We start from the raw sequence: 26,490 nt of genomic DNA, 5'->3' as shown, positions 1-26,490 counted from the left end.
ATGAATTCAGCCTTGGGTATGTAAAATTGTGACAGAAATTAAATAAGGCGAAGAAAAGTTCAGTCAGGTTTCGTTAAAATGTTTGTGATCACCATGTTGTTCTTTCATTTCAGCTGGATGCCACTGATGCAGACGAGGGAGCAAATGGGCAAGTTTGGTACCAAATTATTAGTGGTAAGCATGAAAAAGTACATTCTATACCTGCTATGGGTTCTGTTGTTGGCAATGCCTCATTGCCCAATATTATCTGCTTTATAGAGTTTGGCAATTGTCTGTGTATTTAGGGTATTTCTAAAGAAACTTGGATACATTGTGATAATTTCCAGTAGTGAGAGTAATATAAACACTACAATAAATGTAGTTTATACAGTACAGTACACAATGTGCTAAAACATCAGATTTTAACTACCTCATAGACTTTATTTTTTTCCTCGTGGGATGGGGGGGATCCTTATCCCTCTCACTTCAGTTGTCCTTTAAAGTGTGCACTGGGGTAGTCAATCATTACTGAAACATTTGGAAAGTATTTAATTACCGGTACCACTTTTCATATGTTCATATATCCTTATGTTGCAAACACTATTTTGGAATGTCATATTACTCATTTGGCTGCAAACATTTAAACATTTTTAAATTTACTTCTCTTTTTGTTGGCAGGAAACACCAAAAATAATTTTCGAATTGACGTCAGCACAGGACTTCTTTTGAGGGGCCCCAAGGCTCTGGATAGAGAAACCAATTCCTCTCATGTATTAGTGGTGGAAGCTTATAACAGCGATCAAGGACCCATGAGAAGTTCTGTGAGGGTAAGATAGTCTAGGAGCTGCAAAAACTTTCTGTCAGAAGTTGCACAGTTCACACAGCTAAACAGGTTGATGGGCTTAAATCGATAGAGAACAGGCTAAGATATAGAAGACAAACAGTAGTTAAGGGTTCGTGCTCAAAATGGTATATTGTTAGCAGCGGAGCCCCACAAAGCTCAGTACTTGGCACATTTCTCTTCAACTAAAAAAGGCACCTTAGTGATGCTTATCCAAGGCTATTTAGCTATGCAGAATTCTCCTTCTAGAACATTCTGGGAGACCATGCATTATTTTTGCTGGCTTCAGAATTCTCCTTCATTTTTCAGCAGAGGGGCACCTGACAGGACTAAAGATTTTGCCACCTGTGATAAATATCAGAATGTAAATTACGATGAGGAAAGATTTTTCACTGAGCAAACACTATATCATTTAAAAAGGAGAATTATCCAATGTTTTAAAGTAAGCACCTTGCACCTCAGAGCCTGAACTTTGAATTGTGGTCTACAACAGGACCTAAAATAGTTGAACCCTCCTGCGCCTGAATGAACTGATCTAGGTTGGTAGTGCATGTAAATGGCAAAAATACAGATATCAGTAAAGGTACCTATTTTCTAGAGCAAGCCTCTGCGCTAGCATTAACAGCTCCTTCCTTGATAAAGTGTTGTAGAATTCGCCTGCAGACACCTAACGACATAGCTCCCAACTGTCCCTCTTTTGGTGGGGCAGTCCCTCTTTGGGAGCCCTGTCCCTCTTTCTACCTCATTTGTCCCTCTTTCAGGACTTTTGTATAGAACCATGTAAATATATGTATTTTTCTACTGAAAAATGTGTTTAGCTGTCTATTGACTAGCTTTATTCCTATCCTTTAAATTGTTATATTTCTTATTTTCACGTTATTATGAAGAAAAATGAACCAGGATAAAAAGGACCAGTGTGGTTTGAATTATAAGACATCATAATTTTCTTATGAAGTCTTTATGGTATGCGTGACTAGGAGTGTGCCTGGGGCGTAGTTAGGGGGGTCAGGCATGGCTTAAAGAGGAACTTCAGTCTAAACAAACATAATGTCATTAATTTACATTAGTTAACTTAATTAAACTAGATAGGTAATATAATCTCTGTGACAGGGAGCATGAGATACAGTTCCAACTGTCCTGTGTCCTGATCACCCTTCCCAGTTGCTAGGCAACAAGAACATCATCATCAGAAATCCCATCACGCTTTGCACAGCATCAGGGGAAAAAAGCCTGGGCACTTTTCTTTGATGGGGCAGAGCTTAGCTAAAAATGCAGCTAAAAATGAGGCTTGGGTAAGAAAAACAAAGTTCTGATGCTGTGAAACTGTTAAACACCAAGCCTTTTCAGTGCTGCTAAGTAGATTTTTAGTCTGGAGGTTCACTTTGAGTGTCCCTCTTTCTTATCTTAAAAAGTTGTGAGGTATGCCTAATGAGGTGACAGTCACCACATATGATTGAAACACAATTCGTGCCAAATAGAAACCTAAGCTTATTTATTGAATCAAACAAGGCAAAAAAAAACACTCCCATCTTGGGTGTACAACAGGGACCCAGAATAAATACAATCGCCTTGAGGCACTACAAGTGTCACTTTACCAACAGGCTAAACTTTTTTGTGATGCCCACTCTCTAGTCCCAACCGGTTTCGGCTCTGTCGCTATGAACATTGGTCATGCACCTGCCTAGACATGGAATGCAGGCTGAGATGCCTCTACAACTCAATTCCTTCTAGAAAATAGTAGTCTGCTCTTAAGATTGCCACAGACATATATTTTTATATATCTGAGTATATGGGCATTGTTTTCATTGTTCTTATGGTTAGGTACATTTGCATGTAAGAAATGTGATCCTCAAAAGAAGTATTTCCTTCTGCAACCGTCTTAACAAGCATGATAATGATATCTAATAGGACCTTGCAAGAAATGTGTGATACTACCAAAATCTTTGTTTATAGTTCTATCATAAGTTTACTTTCTTTCATTTTGTTATTTGTATTGTAGCGTTATCAGTATGACATTTTAGTCTTAATTGTTGAGGGCCTGCACATAGTTCAAAGAATTTTAATTGATCTTCAACTAGACTATGCCTAGGCAAACTTTACGTGGCCCGGGCCGCATTGTGCGGTTCGCGGGTCGCATTCCGGAAATTCCAACCGCACTCCCCTCCCCCCTGCAAAGTTGCGAGCGGGAGATTTGAAACTTACCTCGCTCACCGATGTCCTGTGTCACATCTCCATAGCAACAGAGGACGTGCCAGCATATTATACGTTGGCTGCCAGCGTGTAATATGCTGGTGCATCCTGACATCACGACATCCTGTTATGGAGATGCCACACGGGACATCAGTGAGCGAGGCAAGTTTCAAATCCCCTGCTGCTCGCTCGCAACTTTGCAGGGAGGGTGGGAGGAAGGAGGGGAATCCTGTGGGCTGTAGTTTGCCCAGCGCTGAACTAGACCATCATTTCATTTGACAATTCAATTGTCAAAGTATCTCACTATATAATGTCAGTACTGATATCATTTGCTTTGTGTTAAAATGTATTCAATAAAAATACTAGCTTAAAAAAGAAAAAAAAAATTAATTGTTTTGGTAACAGTGGTTGATTCACCAAAGAATCTTTTGGTGTGCATCGGTAACCATTCATTGTACTTAGAGCAAATTTCTGTGCATCCAATTAGGTGTGCACTTAGAGATACTTCTTTACCAACCATGGTACCTCTTGAAAGACACTGCAGGCTTGCCTTCCTTTGTGCTCTGAGTCTACAGGAATAAAATCTGAAGAAGGCTTATTAGCCAAGAGCTTACTCTTTCTTTAAAGTTGCCCAATATATATTGTATCAGCCTTTTAGACAATCCACAAATGTTAACTTTTTATCTTCTTCCCAGGTGATAGTGTACGTTGATGACGTCAATGACGAAGCACCGGTCTTCACACAGCAGCAATACAGCCGTTTAGGCCTACGAGAAACGGTGGGAATTGGAACATCTGTTACAGTTGTCAGAGCTACTGACAGGGACACAGGTATGTGCAGGACACAATCTGTTTTCCACTGATCCTAAATTCTGAAATCTGTTCTACTTCATAGAATGATGCCAAACTGAAATGTAACTTAGGAACGCCAACCAAAACATTTTTTTCCCAATAGGATGGTATGAAGAAGAAGTGGAATATATACTCTATGGAAAGGTTTTAGGGTGGATTCCAGGTTATTATAATAATCATTCTGGCTCTATTGCATAGTGCAATAGGGACCAGCAGGGAAATTCTTTGTTGCATAGTGCAGTAGGGACAAGCAGGGAAATGCTCTGTTGCGTAGTGCAGTAGGGGTGAGCAGGGAAATGCTCTGTTGCATAGTGCAATAGGGACCAGCAGGGAAATGCTTTGTTGCATAGTGCAGTAGGGACCAGCAGGGAAGTGCTCTGTTGCATAGTGCAGTAGGGACCAGCAGAGAAATGTTCTGTTGTATAGTGCAGTAGGGACCAGCAGGGAAATGCTCTGTTGCATAGTGCAGTAGGGACGAGCAGGGAAATTCTCCAATGCATAGTGCAGTAGGGACCAGCAGGGAAATGCTGTTGCATAGTGCAGTAGGGACCAGCAGGGAAATGCTCTGTTGTATAGTGCAGTAGGGACCAGCAGGGAAATGCATTGTTGCATAGTGGAGTATTGACAAGCAGGGAAATGCTCTGTTGCATAGTGCAGTAGGGACCAGCAGGGAAATGCTCTGTTGCATAGTGGAGTATTGACAAGCAGGGAAATGCTCTGTTGCATAGTGCAGTAGTGACCAGCAGGGAAATGCTCTGTTGCATAGTGCAGTAGCGACCAGCAGGGAAATGCTGTTGCATAGTGCACTAGGGACCAGCAGGGAAATGCTCTGTTGTATAGTGCAGTAGGGACCAGCAGGGAAATGCTCTGTTGCATAGCGCAGTAGGGACCAGCAGGGAAATGCTCTGTTGTATAGTGCAGTAGGGACCAGCAGGGAAATGCTCTGTTGCATAGTGCAGTAGGGACGAGCAGATAGTGTACGTTGATGACGTCAATGACGAAGCACCGGTCTTCACACAGCAGCAATACAGACGTTCAGGCCTACGAGAAACGGTGGGAATTGGAACATCTGTTACAGTTGTCAGAGCTACTGACAGGGACACAGGTATGTGCAGGACACAATCTGTTTTTCACTGATCCTAAATTCTGAAATCTGTTCTACTTCATAGAATGATGCCAAACTGAAATGTAACTTAGGAACGCCAACCAAAACATTTTTTTCCCAATAGGATGGTATGAAGAAGAAGTGGAATATATACTCTATGGAAAGGTTTTAGGGTGGATTTCAGGTTATTATAATAATCATTCTGGCTCTATTGCATAGTGCAATAGGGACCAGCAGGGAAATTCTTTGTTGCATAGTGCAGTAGGGACAAGCAGGGAAATGCTCTGTTGCATAGTGCAGTAGGGGTGAGCAGGGAAATGCTCTGTTGCATAGTGCAATAGGGACCAGCAGGGAAATGCTCTGTTGCATAGTGCAGTAGGGACCAGCAGGGAAATGCTCTGTTGCATAGTGCAGTAGGGACCAGCAGGGAAGTGCTCTGTTGCATAGTGCAGTAAGGATCAGCAGTGAAATGCTCTGTTGCATAGTGCAGTAGGGACCAGCAGGGGAAATGATCTGTTGCATAGCGCAGTAGGGACCAGCAGGGAAATTCTCTATTGCATAGTGCAGTAGGGACCAGCAGGGACATGCTCTGTTGTATAGTGCAGTAGAGATGAGCAGGGAAATGCTCTGTTGCATAATGCAGTAGGGACCAGCAGAGAAATGCTCTGTTGTATAGTGCAGTAGGGACCAGCAGGGAAATGCTCTGTTGTATAGTGCAGTAGGGACCAGCAGGGAAATTATCTGTTGCATAGTGCAGTAGGGACCAGCAGGGAAATGCTCTGTTGCATAGTGCAGTAGGGACGAGCAGGGAAATTCTCCAATGCATAGTGCAGTAGGGACCAGCAGGGAAATGCTGTTGCATAGTGCAGTAGGGACCAGCAGGGAAATGCTCTGTTGTATAGTGCAGTAGGGACCAGCAGGGAAATGCATTGTTGCATAGTGGAGTATTGACAAGCAGGGAAATGCTCTGTTGCATAGTGCAGTAGGGACCAGCAGGGAAATGCTCTGTTGCATAGTGGAGTATTGACAAGCAGGGAAATGCTCTGTTGCATAGTGCAGTAGTGACCAGCAGGGATATGCTCTGTTGCATAGTGCAGTAGCGACCAGCAGGGAAATGCTGTTGCATAGTGCAGTAGGGACCAGCAGGGAAATGCTCTGTTGTATAGTGCAGTAGTGACCAGCAGGGAAATGCTCTGTTGCATAGTGCAGTAGCGACCAGCAGGGAAATGCTCTGTTGCATAGTGCAGTAGGGACCAGCAGGGAAATGCTCTGTTGCATAGTGCAGTAGTGACCAGCAGGGAAATGCTCTGTTGCATAGTGCAGTAGCGACCAGCAGGGAAATGCTCTGTTGCATAGTGCAGTAGGGACCAGCAGGGAAATGCTCTGTTGCATAGTGGAGTATTGACCAGCAGGGAAATGCTCTGTTGCATAGTGCAGTAGGGACCAGCAGGGAAATGCTCTGTTGCATAGTGGAGTATTGACAAGCAGGGAAATGCTCTGTTGCATAGTGCAGTAGGGACCAGCAGGGAAATGCTCTGTTGCATAGTGCAGTAGCGACCAGCAGGGAAATGCACTGTTGCATAGTGCAGTAGGGATCAGCAGGGAAATGCTCTGTTGCATAGTGCACTAGGGACGAGCAAGGAAATGATCTGTTGTATAGTGCAGTAGGGAGGGGCATGGAATTTGTGTGAAGTCATGTTGCTGACAAACTGTTTGAGTTGTAAAGTGCTATTCCTCTATTAGTGAAAATGGCAAGGTTCAGAATGAGACGTGCTCCTGTGGACTTAGCATCACCACATTAGCTCCACGTGTCATTTAGAGCACTGTTCCACCAATCGTCCAATTTTTTATATATTAAAGGTGGGCATACATCAGCCGACTTGGCGGCCAATCAACCATCCTATTCGATTATTATAATCAGCATCTGATGAAAATTGGTGCCACCAAGTGCATGTCCGATTGACAATGCGACCAATTTTAGGCCACAATTGCCAGCCAGCAGAGGACAAGGGGCAGCCGTGGACATGTAACATATACTGCACTGGGCATCGGGGAAGGTGGTGGTGGGGGGGGGGGGGGGTACATTGCACATAAGGGGGACAGTGTCTGTCTGGCGAGACAGTGGATGAACTGGCACAAGGCCGATTACAGATTAATTTCAGCATGAAATTGATTGGGAATCGTCCTGCTGTATATGGCCAGCTGACACACCTCTCTCTAGTCAAATTCGATTAGAGAGCGATTTGTCTCTTGGTCAAATCTGCCCATCATTGCTAGATGTATGGACACCTTAAGGGTTGCCCTCCTGAAGCAATCAAACCTCTAATGGACTAATGGAATAAGGCGCTAATTTAACCTCCAGGACGTTCATTTCCTGCTGGATTTCTGTGCAAAAAAGTAATCCAATTAATTTTCATAAACTTTTTTCCTGCAACTTACCAAACTGTGTCAAGCAAGAATCTAGTATATATTGTGAGTATAATGAAAGCTTGAAACACAAAATCAAAACTAAATTTGACTCTCTTATAATTTATACTTCCAAGCTGCAGCTGCTTAACTTGCACTAACACAAATGTAAAGGCAGCCATACATCTAGCGGTGATGGGCAGATTCGACCAATAGATAAATCTCTATCTGATCAAATCTGATTAGAATGATCTGTTGGCTGCCAATACAGTGCAGGCCAATTCTCGATTGATTCGGAAGCCGAACGTGACACCTGTGCTGGCCAGGAGGATAGTGAGAGAAGTGAAAAAGAATCCAAGGATCACTACCAAGGCCATCCTGGTAAATATGGGCTCTGCTGGTGGCAATGTCTCAAGGCAGACAATCCAACGGACACTGCACACTGCTGGGTTCCATGGATGCAGACCAAGGAGGACACAACTTCTCCAGATAAGGCACACAAAAGCTTGCTTGGTCTTTGCAAATTCTCATCTGGACAAAGAAGACGACTTCTGGTCTTCTGTGTTATGGTCAGATGAAACAAAAATTTAATACTTTGGTCACAATGATGTTTCATTCATTTGGCATTAATAAGGAGAAGCCTTAAGAACACCATCCCCACTGTCAAACATAGTGGTGTGAACTTAATGCTTTGGGGGTGTTTTTAAGCCAATGGATCAGGGAACCTAATCACAGTAAACAGCACCATGAAAATAGAGCAATTAATGAGGATTCTCAACATCATCAGGCAGTATGCAGAGAAACTTGGCCTTGGGCATCAGTGAACATTTCAGCATGACAATGACCCAAAACACACAACAATAGTGGTGACGAAGTGATTAACAGACAACAACATTAACATTTTGGAGTGGCCCAGCCAGAGACCTGACTTGAATCCAATCAAGAATCCGTGGATGGAGATAAAGCTCAGGGTGATGGCAAGAAGATCCTCCAACCTGAAAGATTTGGAGCTCATTGCTAAGGATAAATGGGCAAAAATACATGTGGAGGCATGCAAAAAAAGCTGATCTGCAATCATAGGAAGCGTTTGATTGCTGTAATAGCCAATAAAGGCTTTTCTATTGATTATTTTGGATTGGACACTTTTTGTTCAAATGTAAATAAAAGCTGAGAAATACTTTTTTCTGCAATAATGCCTCTTGTACATCATCTTATTATCTTTTGGCAGACACTTATGTCATTTCCCATCAAAAAAATTACTTGCTGGTTGAAAGAATATATATAGATATGTGTGTGTGTGTATATATGTATATATATATATATATATATATATATATATATATATATATATATATATATATATATATATATATATATATATTGAGATAATGTGTGTAATGAGGTTTAAGTGCAGGAAAGTTCAAAGAATAATTACTTATTTTGTCTTACAAAGGCAGAGTTTGGATACTAAACAGCATCAGTAACATAACGCAATCTTAAGAATTAAGCCACTGAAGATGACTCCCCTCCATGTTACCAGTCTTCTATTCCTCATCCATACTACACACGTAATTAATTATCTCAAGTTAATTTTTCATTTCAGGGTCACTTTAAGTCTAAGCTCAATGGGCAAAATGTATTAATTCAAGGCAGCCATTTTGAATTTGTCCTTTAAAGTGCAGAAAAGTTTTACTCTTGTAAGGTATTTTGCTTTGAACGTCCTCAGTGGTTCCATGGTGGTTCAGGTGCTAATAAATCTAATGTCTAACATTAAAAAATTGTAAGATTTTATCCACATTTCATTCTCCATTCTTTGCTACAGGGGATGGAGGAATTGTGGTCTACAAGCTTCTATCAGGAGCCGATGGAAAGTTTGAGATTGATGGGAGCACTGGCCTTCTAACCACAATTGGATTCCTGGATTATGAGACTAAAATAAGCTACACTATGAATGTGTCAGCCACAGATCAAGCTCCCCCATTCAACCAAGGATTCTGCACAATATATGTCACTCTGATGAATGAACCAGATGAAGTTGTTCAGTTCTCTAATGCTGTCTATGATGCCGTGCTATTGGAAAACATTGCTACGGGTAATGAAGTGCTCAGGGTACAGGCTCGCTCCATCGATAACTTGAAGCCACTAACGTACCGCTTTGACCAGAACACAAACGCCCAGGCCTTGGCACTCTTCAAGATTGACAATATCACGGTAAGTAGACTTTTAACAATAATAAAACAAAACAAAAAATTTCTGGGCACATTCATTTCCATTCAGGTATGTAAGACATGATTTAATCTGCTTTACCAACTTCCAAAACCATATTGCAGATCAGTTATGTAATGGCACAAAGCCACAGGAACTGCTGAATCCCCATGTTGCTAAGCAGCCATTTTATTCTTCCTTACAAAGATCAGAATAAAATGTCTCTTTTGTCAAGACACACTTTTATTCCTCGCTACAAAACCATTCTGTCTTCAAAAGTTGTTTGAGTTTGACGTTGATGCTTTCTGTAATCCATATTTTATTAATTATTAATATTATTACATTGTATGGTGGTGTTGTCCTCAGAGGAGCTTTGCAGAGCACATGGTAAATAAGCATTTATTGAAAATAGATGCATAGTTCATACATAACTGCCAAATATAAAGCAGTCGTTACCAGCACATAGTTTCCACACCACTACAATTTAAAGGGGACTACATGGTACTAAATTACACCAATATTGTCAAATTTATCAATACCATATGTCCAAGGAAACCATCTTTATTAACCTCTTGACGACCAGCTAACGCCGATCGGCGTAAACTGGTCGTCTGCGGGTTACCATGGAAACGGCCGCTCGATCGAGCGGCCTTTCCATGTCAGTTCACGGAGGATGTCTCCGTGAACAGCCGGAGAGCCGCCGATCGCGGCTCGCCGGCAAAATGTAAACACGCGGGGAAGAAATCCCCGCTGTGTACATCATACGGCGCTGCTGCGCAGCAGCGCCGTAAGGCAGATCGGCGATCCCCGGCCTCTGATTGGCCGGGGATCGCCAGGCATCTGATAGGCGGAAGCCTATCCTTCAATGCGCAGGACGGAACTCCGTCCTGCGCATTACGGAGAGAGGGAGGGAGGTAAGGAGGCAGAGGGTGGAAATGGCTGCGGAGGGGGGCTTTGAGGAGCCCCCCCCCCCCCCCCCCCCGCAAAACGCAGATGGCCGGCGGCGATCAGACCCCCCCGGCAGGACATCCCCCTAGTGGGGAAAAAAGGGGGGAAGTCTGATCGCCCTGGCATAATACTGATCTGTGCTGCGGGCTGGAGAGCCCACGCAGCACAGATCAGCCAATACAGCCCTGGTCGGCAAGTGGTTAAATTGCATAGACTACGTTAAAAAAAACATTAAAATGGACAAGATTAAATAGGCAATGTAGTGACATATAGTAGAATGCACAAAGTCATTCAGGATACCCATATTTAAGGTTATTTTCCTGGTTTCAGCATCAGAAACATTTCCTATAGCATAGATAGATAGATCTGTATATTAGTATATAGCCCCACCCTCCCAGTGAGGCTTAGCCTAGGCTGTTTAGCTAAGTGGAATTCTCCTTCCTATAGCATTTATTTTCACTGGCTTTGGAATTCTCAGAAACAAACATTACCCAGAACTGTGCCAAGTGTAAAGGCCACAAGGACCAGCACACTCAGGGAATTATTCCAAAACACATAGAAATCTTTATTACAGAATCTTCAACATCATAAACCTTAAAATACATGAGCCGTCACAGGGACAATACAGCAATGTGATAACCACCAAAAGACGGCCATGTCCATCGAAAGCCTAGTCCCCAAGCAGACATCCAAGGTGTTTAGACTTTCTATATGATGTTGACCTTTGTCTACCTGACTGCTATAAATACTCCGACTGCTTGGGGACTAGGCTTTCGATGGACACTGACCGTCTTTGGCGGTTATCGTATTGCTGGATTGTCCCTTTGACGGCTCATGTATTTTAATGTTTATGATGTTGAATATTCTGTAATAAAGATTTCTATGCGTTTTGGAAGAAATCCCTGAGTGTGCTGGTCCTTGTGGACTTAATACTGGGTGTCCGACCTGGTACTTTGGCAGACTGACCTTGCATCTCAGTTTATGCTGTGGGGGAGTGCGGCCTGGAGACCACACTTGAACATCCAGAGCTGTACCTGACAAGACTGAAGATGTTACTACCTGTGATAAATTTCAGAAAGTAAATCAGGGTGAGCAAAGATTTTGCAATGGGTAAACACTGATTAAATAACTTTAACTGAATACTGTTAAAAAAAAAAAAAAAAATTAAATTGCGAAGTCACGCGCTACCGGAGCCATCAGCGGAAGAATGGAGGGAACCCATAGGTACCATGTGGGCTGTGGGGGACTGGAGGAAGCCCCAGGTAAGTTCAAATTCCATTTTTATCCTTTGTTCAGGGTCCCTTTAAAGGAAACCTAAAGGGAAACAAAAGTGGCCAGTTTAACTTACCTGGGGCTTCTTCCCCGCCCCTATAGTCTTTCTGGTCCTTGGCCTTCATCCTGGTCCAATCCATTCATTAGCTACCCCCCCCTGAAAGCTGCATATGTAGCCCTGGGACACACTCCTTTTCATTTGTGCTCCCATAGCCAAGATCATTCTCCACTTGCGCAGTTTGTAAAGTTTGCAACTGTGCATGCACCAAAAGCTCATGAAAGCCCTTGACTGGCTCAGCCAGACAGCTTTTGGAGGAAGCCCCAGGTAACTTAAAATTTCATTTTATCCTCTGTTCAGGTTCTCTTTAACCACTTAAGTCTATCTAGACGGATATATCCATCCAGATAGACTGCGCTGCTGCAGCGGCGCCATGCAAGCGATCGTGCACGCTCCCGCTGACTGCCGTTAGCCCGGAGATCAATGAATGGGAATATAGTTCCCATTCATTGATCTTTGTCCCCAGCAGTAAAACCGACGGCCTGTTATCAGAGGCTGCAGTCTTTCTGCAGAAAAAAAGTGTCCCGTCCTCATAATGCTTCCTGGTCAAGATTGTTCGCTTCCAGGACTTTTTAACTGTGACCATCTTGTGGCAAAATAGTAAAACTACACCCACATAAATTTTTTATTAAATAAATACTATATTATATTACATTTAAAATGAACTGTTTACCTCCCACACATAAATAGTTACGTAAGGGTCTGAACTTTGTGAATATGCATGTCAAGAGAATATACTACTATATTTTTTTTAAAGTATAAGCTTGTAAATAGTGATGGACGCAAATTGAAAAATGCACCTTTATTTCCAAATAAAATATCGGCACTGTAAATTGTAATAAGGACATAATTTAAATGGTGTAATAACCGGGACAAATGGGCAAATAAAATACATGGGTTTTAATTATGGTAGCATGTATTCATTTGAAACTATAATGGCCAAAAAATTAGAAATAATGATTTTTTTCCATTTCTTTCTTAATCTTCCTGTTAAAATGGATTTAGGATAAAATAATTCTTATCAAAATGTACCACCCAAAGAAAGCCTAAATGGTGGCAGAAAAAACAAGATATAGATCATTTCAGTGTGATAAGTAGTGATAAAGTTATTGGCGAATGAATGGGAGGTGAAAGTTGCTCAGATTCATAAGGTGAACAACAATGTAGGCTGAAGTGGTTAAAGCATATCAGCAGGGCCGGATTTAGGCCAAGGCCACCTAGGCCATGGCCTAGGGCACCACATGAGCAAGGGCACCAAAGCAGCAGGCTAAACTGGTGCAGCATTTGCAAGCAGGGAGATCAGACAAGCTCCTGATTGTGGTACTCTGCTGCTAGCTGCCTGTGCAGCAGCCATCTTGGTCTCTGTGCACCTTTGCATTGTGGCCAGTGGCTATGGACTTGGACATCATTGGAGACAGAAGGGAAGAGGAAGCTTCTGCACTGGAGATGAGCGGACACTGATGGCTGCTGCGGTGTGAAGTCGAGCTGGCTACCTATACTGAAGGGGGATGGGAAAAGGAGGGATTAAGGGAGTCATCTGGCTACCTATACTAGAGGGAAGGGGTCATCTGGCTACCTATACTGGAGGGATACAGACTAACCAGCAAGCTCATGGTGACCCAGAAATCATTGGAGTGTGTAAGGGACTACAATGGTCCTAAAAGCCCCCTTACTAAGATGTTAAGAAAAACAAAAGTCTGCTTTCTTAAAACAGAAAGAATTTACGATAATTCAGGTTGGAGTGAGCTCGAGATGTCTCCCAGAGCAACACTGCTGAATATGTGCAAATTAACCATTGTACCCTTAGAAGCTAAACACACCTCCAGAACCGCCGGAATGCAATGATGTGTCAGCTTGTTAATTTGTACAGAGCCATAACAAGCTGACACAATCATTGCATTCCAGCGGTTCTGGAGGTGTGTTTAGCTTATAAGGGTACAATGGTTAATTTGCATATATTCAGCAGTGATGCCCTGGGAGACATCTCAAGCTCACTCCAACCTAATTTATCGTAAATTCTTTCTGTTTTAAGAAAGCAAACTTTTGTTTTTCTATACTGGAGGGAAAGGGGGAGTGGTCATATGGCTACCTATACTGGGGGGAGGGGTCATCTGACTACCTATACTGAAGGGGGTGGAAAAGGAGGGATTAAGGAAGTCACGAGACTACCTATACTAGAGGGAAGGGGTCATTTGGCTACCTATACTGGAGGGAACATCTTGCTACCTATAATGAAGGGGGGCGGCTGGTGACAGTGGCCTTGGGCGGTAAAGAGTACAAATCCGGCCCTGCATATCAGAGCCGAAAAGTATTGGAGAAGCGGGGAATTGGCATGTATGGTGAACCGTCCTAAGACCCACCGCACCCCCCATTCTCCTTTCTCCCACTCCGATGCTGTTAATTGCCCTTCGGCATCCTCTTCTGGGTAGACGAAGTCAGGCATCACTGCACCTGTGCTGCCCGGCTGCGCGCATCCTACAGCGTGTGATCACAGCTGGGAGTGCTCTGTGCATTACATCACGATTATGTCACGTGCTTGCGCAGAGCACTCCCAGCCGGGGTCAAATGCTGAGGGACAGCGCAGCTGAGCCAGCTCAGAAGCAGTGTTGCCCAATAGAGGTGGCTTGAACTTCCGATTTTGGGTTCGCGAAACTTAAACGCGCACTTCCGCAAGAGTTTGTGTTCGCGCAAACCATGCGAACCGCAATAGACTTCAATGGGCTGTCAAACTTTGAAATATACAAACACTGTTTCTGGCCACAAAAGTGATGGAAAGATGTTTCAAGGGGTCTAACACTTGGAGGGGGTCAGTGACTACAAGAGGAAAAACATTTTTTTTTCAAAAAGACCTTATAGTTTTTGAGAAAATAGATTTTAAAATTCTCCTTCTGACTGTGAGAAAATTAAACACCTGCCGACTTTAGCGGTTAATAGCAAAGTCTCCTTACATAGTAGAAACACTTTGCAGGGTATGTAGAGGGGGACAGTGGCTACAAGAGGAAAACATTATTTTATCAAAATGAACTTATACTTTTTGAGAAAATCCATTTTAAAATGTCAAAGAAAAATATTATACATTTAAATGTGTAAATGACAGTCCTTAGGGAAACAATTCCAGGTGAGTTTAGCAGTTAATAGCAAAGGCCACTTACATCCTAGCAACACCAAATTTGCAGGATATGTTAAAAAGATAGTGGGAAACCATATTTAAACAAAAAATGAAAAATGTTATTTATTTTTTGTAAAAAAAAAAATGTTTTGTTATGTTCAGAGTGTGGGAAATTTCCCCCCCAAAATGATGTGGGGTCCCCCCTGTGACGGACGAGCCGTAAGACCAGAAAACGCAGTTTCCTGCACCGATTCTCATTGCGTTGCCAGGTCTGGATTGTCTGTCTGTGGATACCAGGCAGTCAAGCCTGGGGGGGGGGGTCTCTGTTGCAATCATAGTTGCTAGGAAAGTCTTTTCATGAAGCCTGTTGATTTGCTAATGAACTGGGAACAAATGCTTGTGTCCAAGAGGCTAGTGTTTACTTTTAATTAGCTGAGGACAAAGGGTCTGCACTCTGGCAGAACCTCAGATAGGTGTCAATTGCTTCCCCCATTTGGTGAGCCCAGCAAAGGGAGCTTCCCTCACAGCGGGACGCACTGATTGGTTGAAAGAGGCGCCCTGGTGGTTTATAAAAGCACTTAAAAGCAGTTTGAAATTTGACAAAATATTTTGAGGTGGCTTACCTCAAATAACGAAAATCTCTGATGAAGCAAAAGATTTTATTAATAGCACAGGCAATGCGTCTCCCTATGCTGACTATATCATTGTAGTTTGGCACTGTTATTTGGCCTGAGGAAGCGGGCTCAGACCCGTGAAACGCGTTGCCTGTGCTAATAATAAAATCTTTTGCTTCATCAGAGATTTTCGTTATTTGAGGTAAGCCACCTCAAAATATTTTGTCAAATTTTAAACTGCTTTTAAGTGCTTTTATAAACCACCAGGGCGCCTCTTTCAACCAATCCGTGCATTCCACACCCCCATAGCTTATGGTCTGATGGGTTGGGACAGAATACACGTGGGCTACCTCGGTAGAAATCTGTCTCCCATCTTTTTTCCAAGGAGAGCGACCGCATCCAGATCCCTAGGGGTCACCCCGAGTGGAGTCGGGTTTGTTGTCTCCACCTGCTTCCTGTGGTTGGTTGGCCCACTGCAACCCACCTTTGTGAGTAGTCTTGTTTCCATCTTTTATATTCACCATTGGTTTGACATATTACACTATTGGGCTCCCGTCCCTGTCTCCAGTGTTTTTTTCCAAAGGGTGCACAAACACCCACACCTTGCTACCTCACAGCGGGAGGCCAGACGGCCTGACTCCGCCAGCAGCAGAGAGGAAACAAATGCTGTATATGATTTTTTTGCCTATTTACGGAATACCGTAAATAGGGTAGTTATGAGAGCGGTATCATTGGGTTTGTAGAGTCTTGCTGAATCTTTTGATACCAGTCTAGAGGGGCAAGGGGTCCTCTACAACCAAGTTATTAAACTTATCAGGAACTAGACCCTCTTCCCTAATCAAGTCTGATGTCATAGGAATTGTCATCATCTGAAGAATAGTAATCTGTTATCAGCGCAAATGTGGCATTTATCGGTTTTGAATTACAGTGTTTCATAAGTTTAACCCTAAATCTCTCTCAGAGGGAATGAACTGTGATTGTGTAACGTTCGGTGTAACACAGAGAGGGTCTGATTACCGGTGATCTGCAGTATCACCGAGAATACAGATATATACCCGATTATTGATGATCTGCAGTATCACCGATAATCAGATATATCACTAACCTCTGGACACCTAGGTAATAAGAGTGTTTGGTGCAACAGAAATACTTTGAGGAATGCACCTGAGGAGCAGGTGCCCAGCAGTAAGGCGTACTGCACAGTAACACGTTCCTTCCGCAAGCCTGAGACTCTCCCGAGGGAGGGGTCAGGCTAGGAGTAGGAAGGACAGAGTGTGAGTGACACCAAGGAAGGGTGTCACCCCCAGGTCTGTGAGCTATCTCTTGACTGAGGAGATAGCTCTCGAGGTCGGGCAAGCCAGGTCGGCAAGACAGACAGATCAGGGACAGAGACAGGAGACAGATGCGGAATCCTAAGACAAGTAGAGTTCGGTAACAGAGTATAAGATATAGCGAAGTACCTAATCAGAGATCAGAAGAGTAGTCAGGAAAGCAGAAGGTCATAACAAATAATCAACAATGCCTAGTCTTGGGTGAGAGCTCCTTGATCATCAACACCCTGGAACTGGTCTGAGTATAACTAGATGGTAAAGCTAATTCCTAGTCTGAGGTGTGAGGTCCCTGGTCATCAACACCTAGGAACCTGTCTAGATAATAACACAGATAATATACAGTTTTCCCTAGACTGAGGTGTGAGGTCCTTGATCATCAACACCCAGGAACTGGTCTAGATAATAACACAGATAATATCACAGATACTGACAAGGTCTGAGTGCTACCACGTAGTGATCGCAACGCCAGACACCAGAGAAATGACCAGCACCCAGTATATATACACCAGCGCCTCCCCTAAGTGCTGGACCAATGAAACCTGATAGAATTGTCAGCTGATCGGCTAGATCAGCTGACACCCTTCTGACTGCCATAAAGGCTCTGCCTCTCAGCGCGCGCGCGTCCTTCTGAACCTGTGTGGACTATCAGTCCCAGCCACACCAGACATGTGTTGTAATGCATCTGTTGGTTTGAACGCGGGGCCAGCCGCACCGCTGTCAGAGCATGCGGCGGTTTCCCCGCGTTTAGCCATACTGCTAGTGGTAAGCCCATGCGTGCAAACCGCCGCGTCGGACGCGGAATCCGCCGCCTTGTTGAACGCGGAATCAGCCGCCTTACTCTGAATACTCGCGGCGGCTTTTCCGCGTTTATTCACAGATAGGTTTGTAATTCAGAGGGGGCAGGCATTGCCACACCCCCAAACCAGCTTCATCAAAAGCACATTGCTAGCTGGCGATCCTCATTTTTCCAACTTCTTCTTGGGAGCATGCTGCCGCTTTGAGGAACAGTGGTGGCCATCTTGTCTGAACTTTTCTCCTGAACTGAAACAAAGGAACTTTATGAGTTTTCCCAGAAAGGATATATTTCTACGAACCTAACGATTTTTATTCCATTTTTATTTCATGCTGTGCTATTATTTGTCTCTATAATTGTTTATTTTAACGATTTTCTGTATATATTATTTACATTGCATATTTAATAAACGACACTAATGTCCTTTTTTTGTTCAGCTACCCTATTATTTAGCCGCACAAACTGAACCCTGGTTTCTGAAGAGTCGCTACTATTGTTAATAGCTAGATAAAATAGTGTGTTTAACCATTTTCTATTTGCAGGTCTAGAGTCAGTCGCTCAGTGGGCTCCTCTATCCTATGGTAACAGAGGTGGTGGCAGTTATACCCTGAAATAGTGTGTAATTTGTATTACCCTAACTCACAGGCTCCCTTCTAGTCGGTCTGCTGCCAAAATTCCCGCGGTTTCTGCGTACCGATTGCGACCACAGATTGCATGGTCTGTGTACTGAAACCGATCGGAAGGCATTGTGCGTTCTGGCCACTAGGGGCCCTGTGACACCCCCTCCCAAGCTCTCTGTAACCCCTTGTCCCCCATGCAGGCTGGGATAGCCAGATTGCGGAGCCCCGGCCGCATGCGCTTCGCACCCTGCTCTATACCAGCCTGCATGGTCCATGATATTGGGGGGGGCTCTGGGGGAGAGGGGCAGCCAAGCCTTCTCTTCTCCCTCTGAGCCCTTGTCCAATCCATGGACAAGGGGCTCTTCCCCACCTCTGGTGCCCAAGGAGGACGTGGGGGCGACGACTCCCTGGGGGGGGTTCATGGTGGCATCTGGGAGTCCCCTTTAAAAAAGGGACCCCAGATGCCCACCCCCCTCCCAGGAGAAATGAGTATAGGGGTACAAAGTACCCCTTACCCATTTCCACAAAGGGTTAAATTAAATAAAACACGACTACGGAGAAAGTCCTTTAATGTTCTTAAAGGACTTACGAGCTGAAATACCAAAAAAAAGTGAATTACCTTAGTGCACTATTAGAGTTCTGTGTAGACGATCTGTGCCTCCCTTGTAGTTTCCAGACCCTCTGTTATCTTAATCCTCTTATCATTACAGGCCCCGACCCAGCCCAGAGTCGCCTTATCTCTGGGCACTACAATCGCCGCTTTAAAATCCCTCTGCCTGCTTAGCTCAAAGAGACGGCTGGCTTGAAGTGAAATCAGTCATGTGGGCGGTCATGTGGTGACGCCCACATGATTTATGACTCAGTGTACGGAGTGACGATGGGCTGCGATCCTACGCGGCAACGTCTCTTTGAGCTAAGCAGGCAGAGGGATTTTAAAGCAGTGATTGTAGTGCACAGAGATAAGGCGACCCTGGGCTGGGTTGGGGCCTGTAATGATAAGAGGATTAAGATAACAGAGGGTCTGGAAACTACAAGGGAGGCACAGATCGTCTACACAGAACTCTAATAGTGCACTAAGGTAATTCACTTTTTTTTGGTATTTCAGCTCGTAAGTCCTTTAAACCACTTCCCGACCGCCGTATTGACAAATGGCGGCCGGGAAGTGCACCCCGCAAGGACCGCCGTATAGACAAATGGCGGCGGTCCTTGTAGGGGCATGGGCGGAGCGATCGCGTCATCAGTGACGCGATCCTCCGCCTCCGCCTGGCGCCGATCACCCGCCGCAACATCCCGCCGGCCATACAGAAGCGCCGGCGGGATGTTAACCCGACGATCGCCGCATACAAAGTGTATAATACACTTTGTAATGTTTACAAAGTGTATTATACAGGCTGCCTCCTGCCCTGGTGGTCCTAGTGTCCGAGGGACCACCAGGGCAGGTTGCAGCCACCCTAGTCTGCACCAAGCACACTGATTTCCCCCCCCCCCCCCCTGCCCCAGATCGTCCACAGCACCCATCAGACCCCCCCCCTGCCCACCCCCCAGACCCCTGTTTGCACCCAATCAACCCCCTAATCACCCATCAATCACTCCCTGTCACTATCTGTCAACGCTATTTTTTTTATCCCCCCCCTGCCCCCTGCCTCCCTCCTGATCACCCCCCCCCCACCCCTCAGATTCTCCCCAGACCCCCCCCCCCCCCCATGTACTGTATGCATCTATCCCCCCTGATCACCTGTCAATCACCTATCAATCACCTGTCAATCACCCATCAATCACCCATCAATCACCCCCTGTCACTGCCACCCATCAATCAGCCCCTAACCTGCCCCTTGCGGGCAATCTGATCACCCACCCACACCAATAGATCGCCCGCAGATCCGACATCAGATCACCACCCAAGCGCAGTGTTTACATCTATTCTCTCCTCTAAACACCCACTAATTACCCATCAATCACCCCCTATCACCACCTGTCACTGTTACCCATCAGATCAGACCCTAATCTGCCCCTTGCGGGCACCCAATCACCCGCCTACACGCTCAGATTGCCCTCAGACCCCCCCTTATCAATTCGCCAGGGCATTATTTACATCTGTCCTTCCCTGTAATAACCCACTGATCACCTGTCAATCACCTGTCAATCACCCATCAATCACCCCCTGTCACTGCCACCCATCAATCAGCCCCTAACCTGCCCCTTGCGGGCAAACTGATCACCCACCCACACCAATAGATCGCCCGCAGATCCGACATCAGATCACCACCCAAGCGCAGTGTTTACATCTATTCTCTCCTCTAAACACCCACTAATTACCCATCAATCACCCCCTATCACCACCTGTCACTGTTACCCATCAGATCAGACCCTAATCTGCCCCTTGCGGGCACCCAATCACCGCCTACACGCTCAGATTGCCCTCCGACCCACCCTTATCAATTCGCCAGGGCATTATTTACATCTGTCCTTCCCTGTAATAACCCACTGATCACCTGTCAATCACCTGTCAATCACCCATCAATCACCCCCTGTCACTGCCACCCATCAATCACCCCGTCACTGCCACCCATCAATCAGCCCCTAACCTGCCCCTTGCGGGCAAACTGATCACCCACCCACACCAATAGATCGCCCGCAGATCCGACATCAGATCACCTCCCAAGCGCAGTGTTTACATCTATTCTCTACCCTAAACACCCACTAATTACCCATCAAACACCCCCTATCACCACCCCTTATCAATTCGCCAGTGCAATATTTACATCTGTTCTCCCCTGTAATAACCCACTGATTACCTGTCAATCACCTGTCAATCACCCATCAATCACCCCCTGTCACTGCCACCCATCAATCACCCCCTGTCACTGCCACCCATCAATCACCCGCTGTCACTGCCACCCATCAATCAGCCACTAACCTGCCCCTTGCGGGCAATCTGATCACCCACCCACACCAATAGATCCGACGTCCGATCACCTCCCAAGTGCAGTGTTTACATCTGTTCTCTACCCTAAACACCCACTAATTTCCCATCAATCACCCCCTGTCACTGCTACCTATCAGATTAGACCCCTATCTGCCCCTAGGGCACTCAATCACCCGCCCACACCCTCAGAATGCCCTCAGACCCCAGTCCTGATCACCTCGCCAGTGCATTGCTTGCATCTATTCCCCCCTCTAATCACACCTTGAGACACCCATCAATCACCTCCTGTCACCCCCTAGCACACCTACCCATCAGATCAGGCCCTAATTTTCCCCGTGTGGGCTCCTGATCACTCTGCTAAACCCTCAGATCCCCCTCAGACCCCCTTCTGATCACCTCCCCAGTGCATTGATTGCATCTATTTTCCCCTCTAACCACCCCCTGAGACACCCATCAATCGCCTCCTGTCACCCCCCTAGCACTCCTATCCATCAGATCAGGCCCAATACAACCTGTCATCTAAAAGGCCACCCTGCTTATGACCGGTTCCACAAAATTCGCCCCCTCATAGACCACCTGTCATCAAAATTTGCAGATGCTTATACCCCTGAACAGTCATTTTGAGACATTTGGTTTCCAGACTACTCACGGTTTTGGGCACGTAAAATGCCAGGGCGGTATAGGAACCCCACAAGTGACCCCATTTTAGAAAAAAAGACACCCCAAGGTATTCCGTTAGGTGTATGACGAGTTCATAGAAGATTTTATTTTTTGTCAAAAGTTAGCGGAAATTGATTTTTATTGGGTTTTTTTCACAAAGTGTCATTTTTCACTAACTTGTGACAAAAAATAAAATCTTCTATGAGCTCGGCATACACCTAACGGAATACCTTGGGGTGTCTTCTTTCTAAAATGGGGTCACTTGTGGGGTTCCTATACTGCCCTGGCATTTTAGGGGCCCTAAAACCGCGAGGAGTAGTCTAGAAAACAAATGCCTCAAAATGACCTGTGAATAGGACGTTGGGCCCCTTAGCGCACCTAGGCTGCAAAAAAGTGTCACACATGTGGTACCGCCGTACTCAGGAAAAGTAGTATAATGTGTTTTGGGGTGTATTTTTACACATACCCATGATGGGTGGGAGAAATTTCTATGTAAATGGACAATTGTGTGTAAAAAAAATCAAACAATTGTCATTTACAGAGATATTTCTCCCACTTAGCATGGGTATGTGTAAAAATACACCCCAAAACGCATTATACTACTTCTCCTGAGTACGGCGGTACCACATGTGTGGCACTTTTTTACACCCTAAGTACGCTAAGGGGCCCAAAGTCTAATGAGTACCTTTAGGATTTCACAGGTCATTTTGCGAAATTTGGTTTCAAGACTACTCCTCACGGTTTACGGCCCCTAAAATGCCAGGGCAGTATAGGAACCCCACAAATGACCCCATTCTAGAAAGAGGACACCCAAAGGTATTCTGTATGGAGTATGGTGAGTTCATAGAAGATTTTATTTTTTGTCAAAAAAAAAAAAAACAATTAAAATCAATTTCCGCTAACTTGTGACAAAAGAATAAAAACGTCTATGAACTCACCATACTCCTAACGGAATACCTTGGGGTGTCTTCTTTCTAAAATGGGGTCATTAGTGGGGTTCCTATACTGCCCTGGCATTTTAGGGGCCCTAAACCGTGAGGAGTAGTCTTGAAACAAAAATGACCTGTGAATTCCTAAAGGTACTCATTGGACTTTGGGCCCCTTAGTGCAGTTAGGGTGCAAAAAAGTGCCACACATGTGGTATCGCCGTACTCGGGAGAAGTAGTACAATGTGTTTTGAGGTGTATTTTTACACATACCCATGCTGGGTGGGAGAAATACCTCTGTAAATGTAAATGGACAATTGTGTGTAAAAAAATCAAAAGATTGTCATTTACAGAGGTATTTCTCCCACCCAGCATGGGTATGTGTAAAAATACACCTCAAAACACATTGCACTACTTCTCCCGAGTACGGCGATAAGGTGCTAGGCTAGGTGAGGGTGACATGTGAAGGCAGGTGCGGAGAGACAGCGGGAGTCGGCAGCTATGCGTCCTCACAGGACGCATCCTCAGCTATACTAACCGGTTCATCATGAATCCTGTTCTTTTTAATGAATTGAATCGAATGAGTCAGCTCTGAACCGATTCATTCGATTCAAGTCATTAAAAAGAACAGGATCATGATGAACCGATTAGTATAGCTGAGAATGCGTCCTGTGAGGACGCATAGCTGCCTGCTCCCACTGTCTCTCTCCAGCTGCCTTCAACTGTCACCCTTACCTAGCCTAGCACCTGGTGCACCAGGTGCCAGGCTAGGTGAGGGTGACAGGTGAGGAGGCGGGGAGGACAGCGGGAGCTGGCACTATGCGTCCTATGAGGATTCTCTGCTATACTAATTAGTATGGCTTGTGGGAGATCTTCTTCAATCAACGTAATTGAAGAAGATCTCACACAAGCCATACTAATTAGTATAGCAGAGAATGGCTTGTGGGAGATCTTCTTCAATCAACGTAATTGAGGATCGCAAGATGAGAGGATATCGGTGTGAGACCTTTCCGAGGATATTGGCGTGGGAACTTTTTTTTAAGTACATGAACCCCCCCCAGGGAGTCGTCGCCCCCACCTCCTCCTGGGGCATTGGAGGTGGGGAAGAGCCCCTTGTCCATGGATTGGACAAGGGCTCAGGGGGAGAGGGGAAGGCTTGGCCACTCCTCTCCCACAGAGCCCCCCATACCATGGACCATGCAGGCTGACTCCGCATTCTGGCTATCCCAGCCTGCATGGGGGACAAGGGGTTACAGAGAGCTTGGGAGGGGGGACCCCACAACATTTTTGGGAGGACATTTCCCACACTCTGAACATAACAAAAAAAAATTAATTTAAAAAAACAATATTTTTTAAAAAAATCTGAAAATTGTATTTGTTTCCCACTATCTTTTTATTTTGGTGTTGCTAGGATGTAAGGGGCTTTTGCTATTAAAGTGGACCCAAATTAAAAATACAAGATTTCAGGAATAAAATCTATTTTCTAAATTATAATAATAAATAGCAGCCTTTTTTCAGCGGCATGATGACAAATATAAAATATCTTACATTTATTAGAGGAACCCCTCCCTTCCTTTAATATTGCCGGGACAGAATCCAGCAAAATGCTGGAGTAGGTGGTGTGCGGCAAAGGAGGAATTGCTAATGGCTGCCCCCAGTATAACCCTAGTTACATGGGCGTCCGCACATATGGCAAAACCGGGCATCTGCCCGAGCCTGGCCGCCCGCTGCCCCCCCCTGGCCGCGTGCCCGTGCAGCCAGCAGGAGGGGAACACGCAGAGAAGAGAGAGAGCGCTATGGGCACAGTGGGGAAGGGCGGACGTCTCCCCCCCCTTCCCTCACCTTAGGGGTCTCTCTCTCCCTCGCTGTCCCCTCCGGAATGAAGTGTGCAGCGGCTGGCAGCGGTGGGCGGAACTTACCTCCTCTCGCTCCTGCGCCGGAAGTTCTGGTGCCGCACTCTGGTCTGGATCAGGCCAGAGTAGCGGCTAATCCATCCGGCGCGTGCGACGAGAGGAGGTAAGTTCCGCCCACCGCTGCCAGCCGCTGCACACTTCATTCCGGACTCCGGAGGGGAGAGCGAGAGAGGGAGGGAGAGCCCCCTAAGGTGAGTGCCCATAGCTCTCCCTCTTCTCTCCGCTGCTCCCCTCCTCCTGCACACATGGCCGCTTTTTCTGGGGACATATCCCCCTGGCTACATATACCGGGACATATACCCCTGCCTACATATACTGGGACATATACCCCTGCCTACATATACTGGGACATATACCCCTGCCTACATATACTGTCTGGGACATATACCCCTGCCTACATATACTGTCTGGGACATATACGCCTGCCTACATATACTGTCTGGGACATATACCCCTGCCTACATATACTGGGACATATACCCCTGCCTACATATACCCCTGCCTACATATACTGTCTGGGACATATACCCCTGCCTACATATACTGGGACATATACCCCTGCCTACATATACTGGGACATATACCCCTGCCTACATATACTGGGACATATACCCCTGCCTACATATACTGTCTGGGACATATACCCCTGCCTACATATACTGTCTGGGACATATACCCCTGCCTACATATACTGTCTGGGACATATACCCCTGCCTACATATACTGGGACATATACCCCTGCCTACATATACCCCTGCCTACATATACTGTCTGGGACATATACCCCTGCCTACATATACTGGGACATATACCCCTGCCTACATATACTGGGACATATACCCCTGCCTACATATACTGGGACATATACACCTGCCTACATATACTGGGACATATACCCCTTGCCTACATATACTGGGACATATACCCCTGCCTACATATACTGGGACATATACCCCCGCCTACATATACTGGGACATATACCCCTGGCTACATATACTGGGACATATACCCCTGCCTACATATACTGGGACATATCCCCCTGGCTACATATACTGGGACATATACCCCCTGCCTACATATACTGGGACATATACCCTTGCCTACATATACTGGGCACATATACCCCTGGCTACCTGTTCTGGGGACATCTCTACCCCTGGCTACCAGTTCTGGGGACATCTATACCGCTGGCCACCTATTCTGGGGACACCTATAGACCTGGGGCTACCTATTTTTGGGGAACCACTGCTGTCAGATTGAGTGTATTTTGGGGAACTGCTGCCAGGTGAGAGGTGTCTACATATTAAGGGGGCATTCTGCCTATTTATGTGAAAAGCTGTCTATTTATGTGCCTCATGACTGCTGAATTTGTCTTGTTGCGGGCCTCATGGTTACTGACTTTGTCTTGTTGGGGGCCTCAAGATTGCTGAATTTGTCTTGTTGGGGGCCTCATGATTGCTGAATTTGTCTTGTTGGGGGCCTCATGATTGCTGAATTTGTCTTGTTGGGGGCCTCATGATTGCTGAGTTGGTCATGTTGGGGGCCTCATGATTGCTGAATTTGTCTTGATGGGGGGGGCCTCATGATTGCTGAATTTGTCTTGTTGGGGGTCACATGATTGCTAACTGCGAGACTATGGAAAAAGCTGAATCATCATCATATGAGACAATAGCATTAAACCTACTTTTTCTGCTTTTTAAAACAGAAAATGAAACTGGGAGGTTCTAAAAAAAATGAATAAT

The 26,490-nt window shown here is 45.3% G+C and overlaps 1 protein-coding gene across 2 annotated transcripts in view; it reads left to right on the top strand.

Moving 5' to 3' along the window:
• CDH23 (cadherin related 23) overlaps positions 1 to 26,490 on the top strand; it is a 1,682,716-nt gene that overhangs the window by 1,255,203 nt on the left and 401,023 nt on the right. Inside the window, exons 28-31 of one of the 2 annotated variants that reach the window (XM_068258239.1) lie at positions 114 to 174; positions 658 to 806; positions 3,706 to 3,841; positions 9,196 to 9,584. In XM_068258239.1, the coding sequence (XP_068114340.1) occupies positions 114 to 174; positions 658 to 806; positions 3,706 to 3,841; positions 9,196 to 9,584 (735 nt within the window). Of the gene's footprint in view, positions 1 to 113; positions 175 to 657; positions 807 to 3,705; positions 3,842 to 9,195; positions 9,585 to 26,490 lie in introns of those variants that run through there. The other variant, XM_068258230.1, reaches the window with a different exon arrangement.

The sequence above is a fragment of the Hyperolius riggenbachi genome, chromosome 10, assembly GCF_040937935.1.
Source record: "Hyperolius riggenbachi isolate aHypRig1 chromosome 10, aHypRig1.pri, whole genome shotgun sequence".
Lineage (NCBI taxonomy): Eukaryota > Metazoa > Chordata > Amphibia > Anura > Hyperoliidae > Hyperolius > Hyperolius riggenbachi.
The sequence above is the reverse complement of the archived record's forward strand: the minus strand, read 5'-3'. Positions and strand labels throughout refer to the sequence as shown.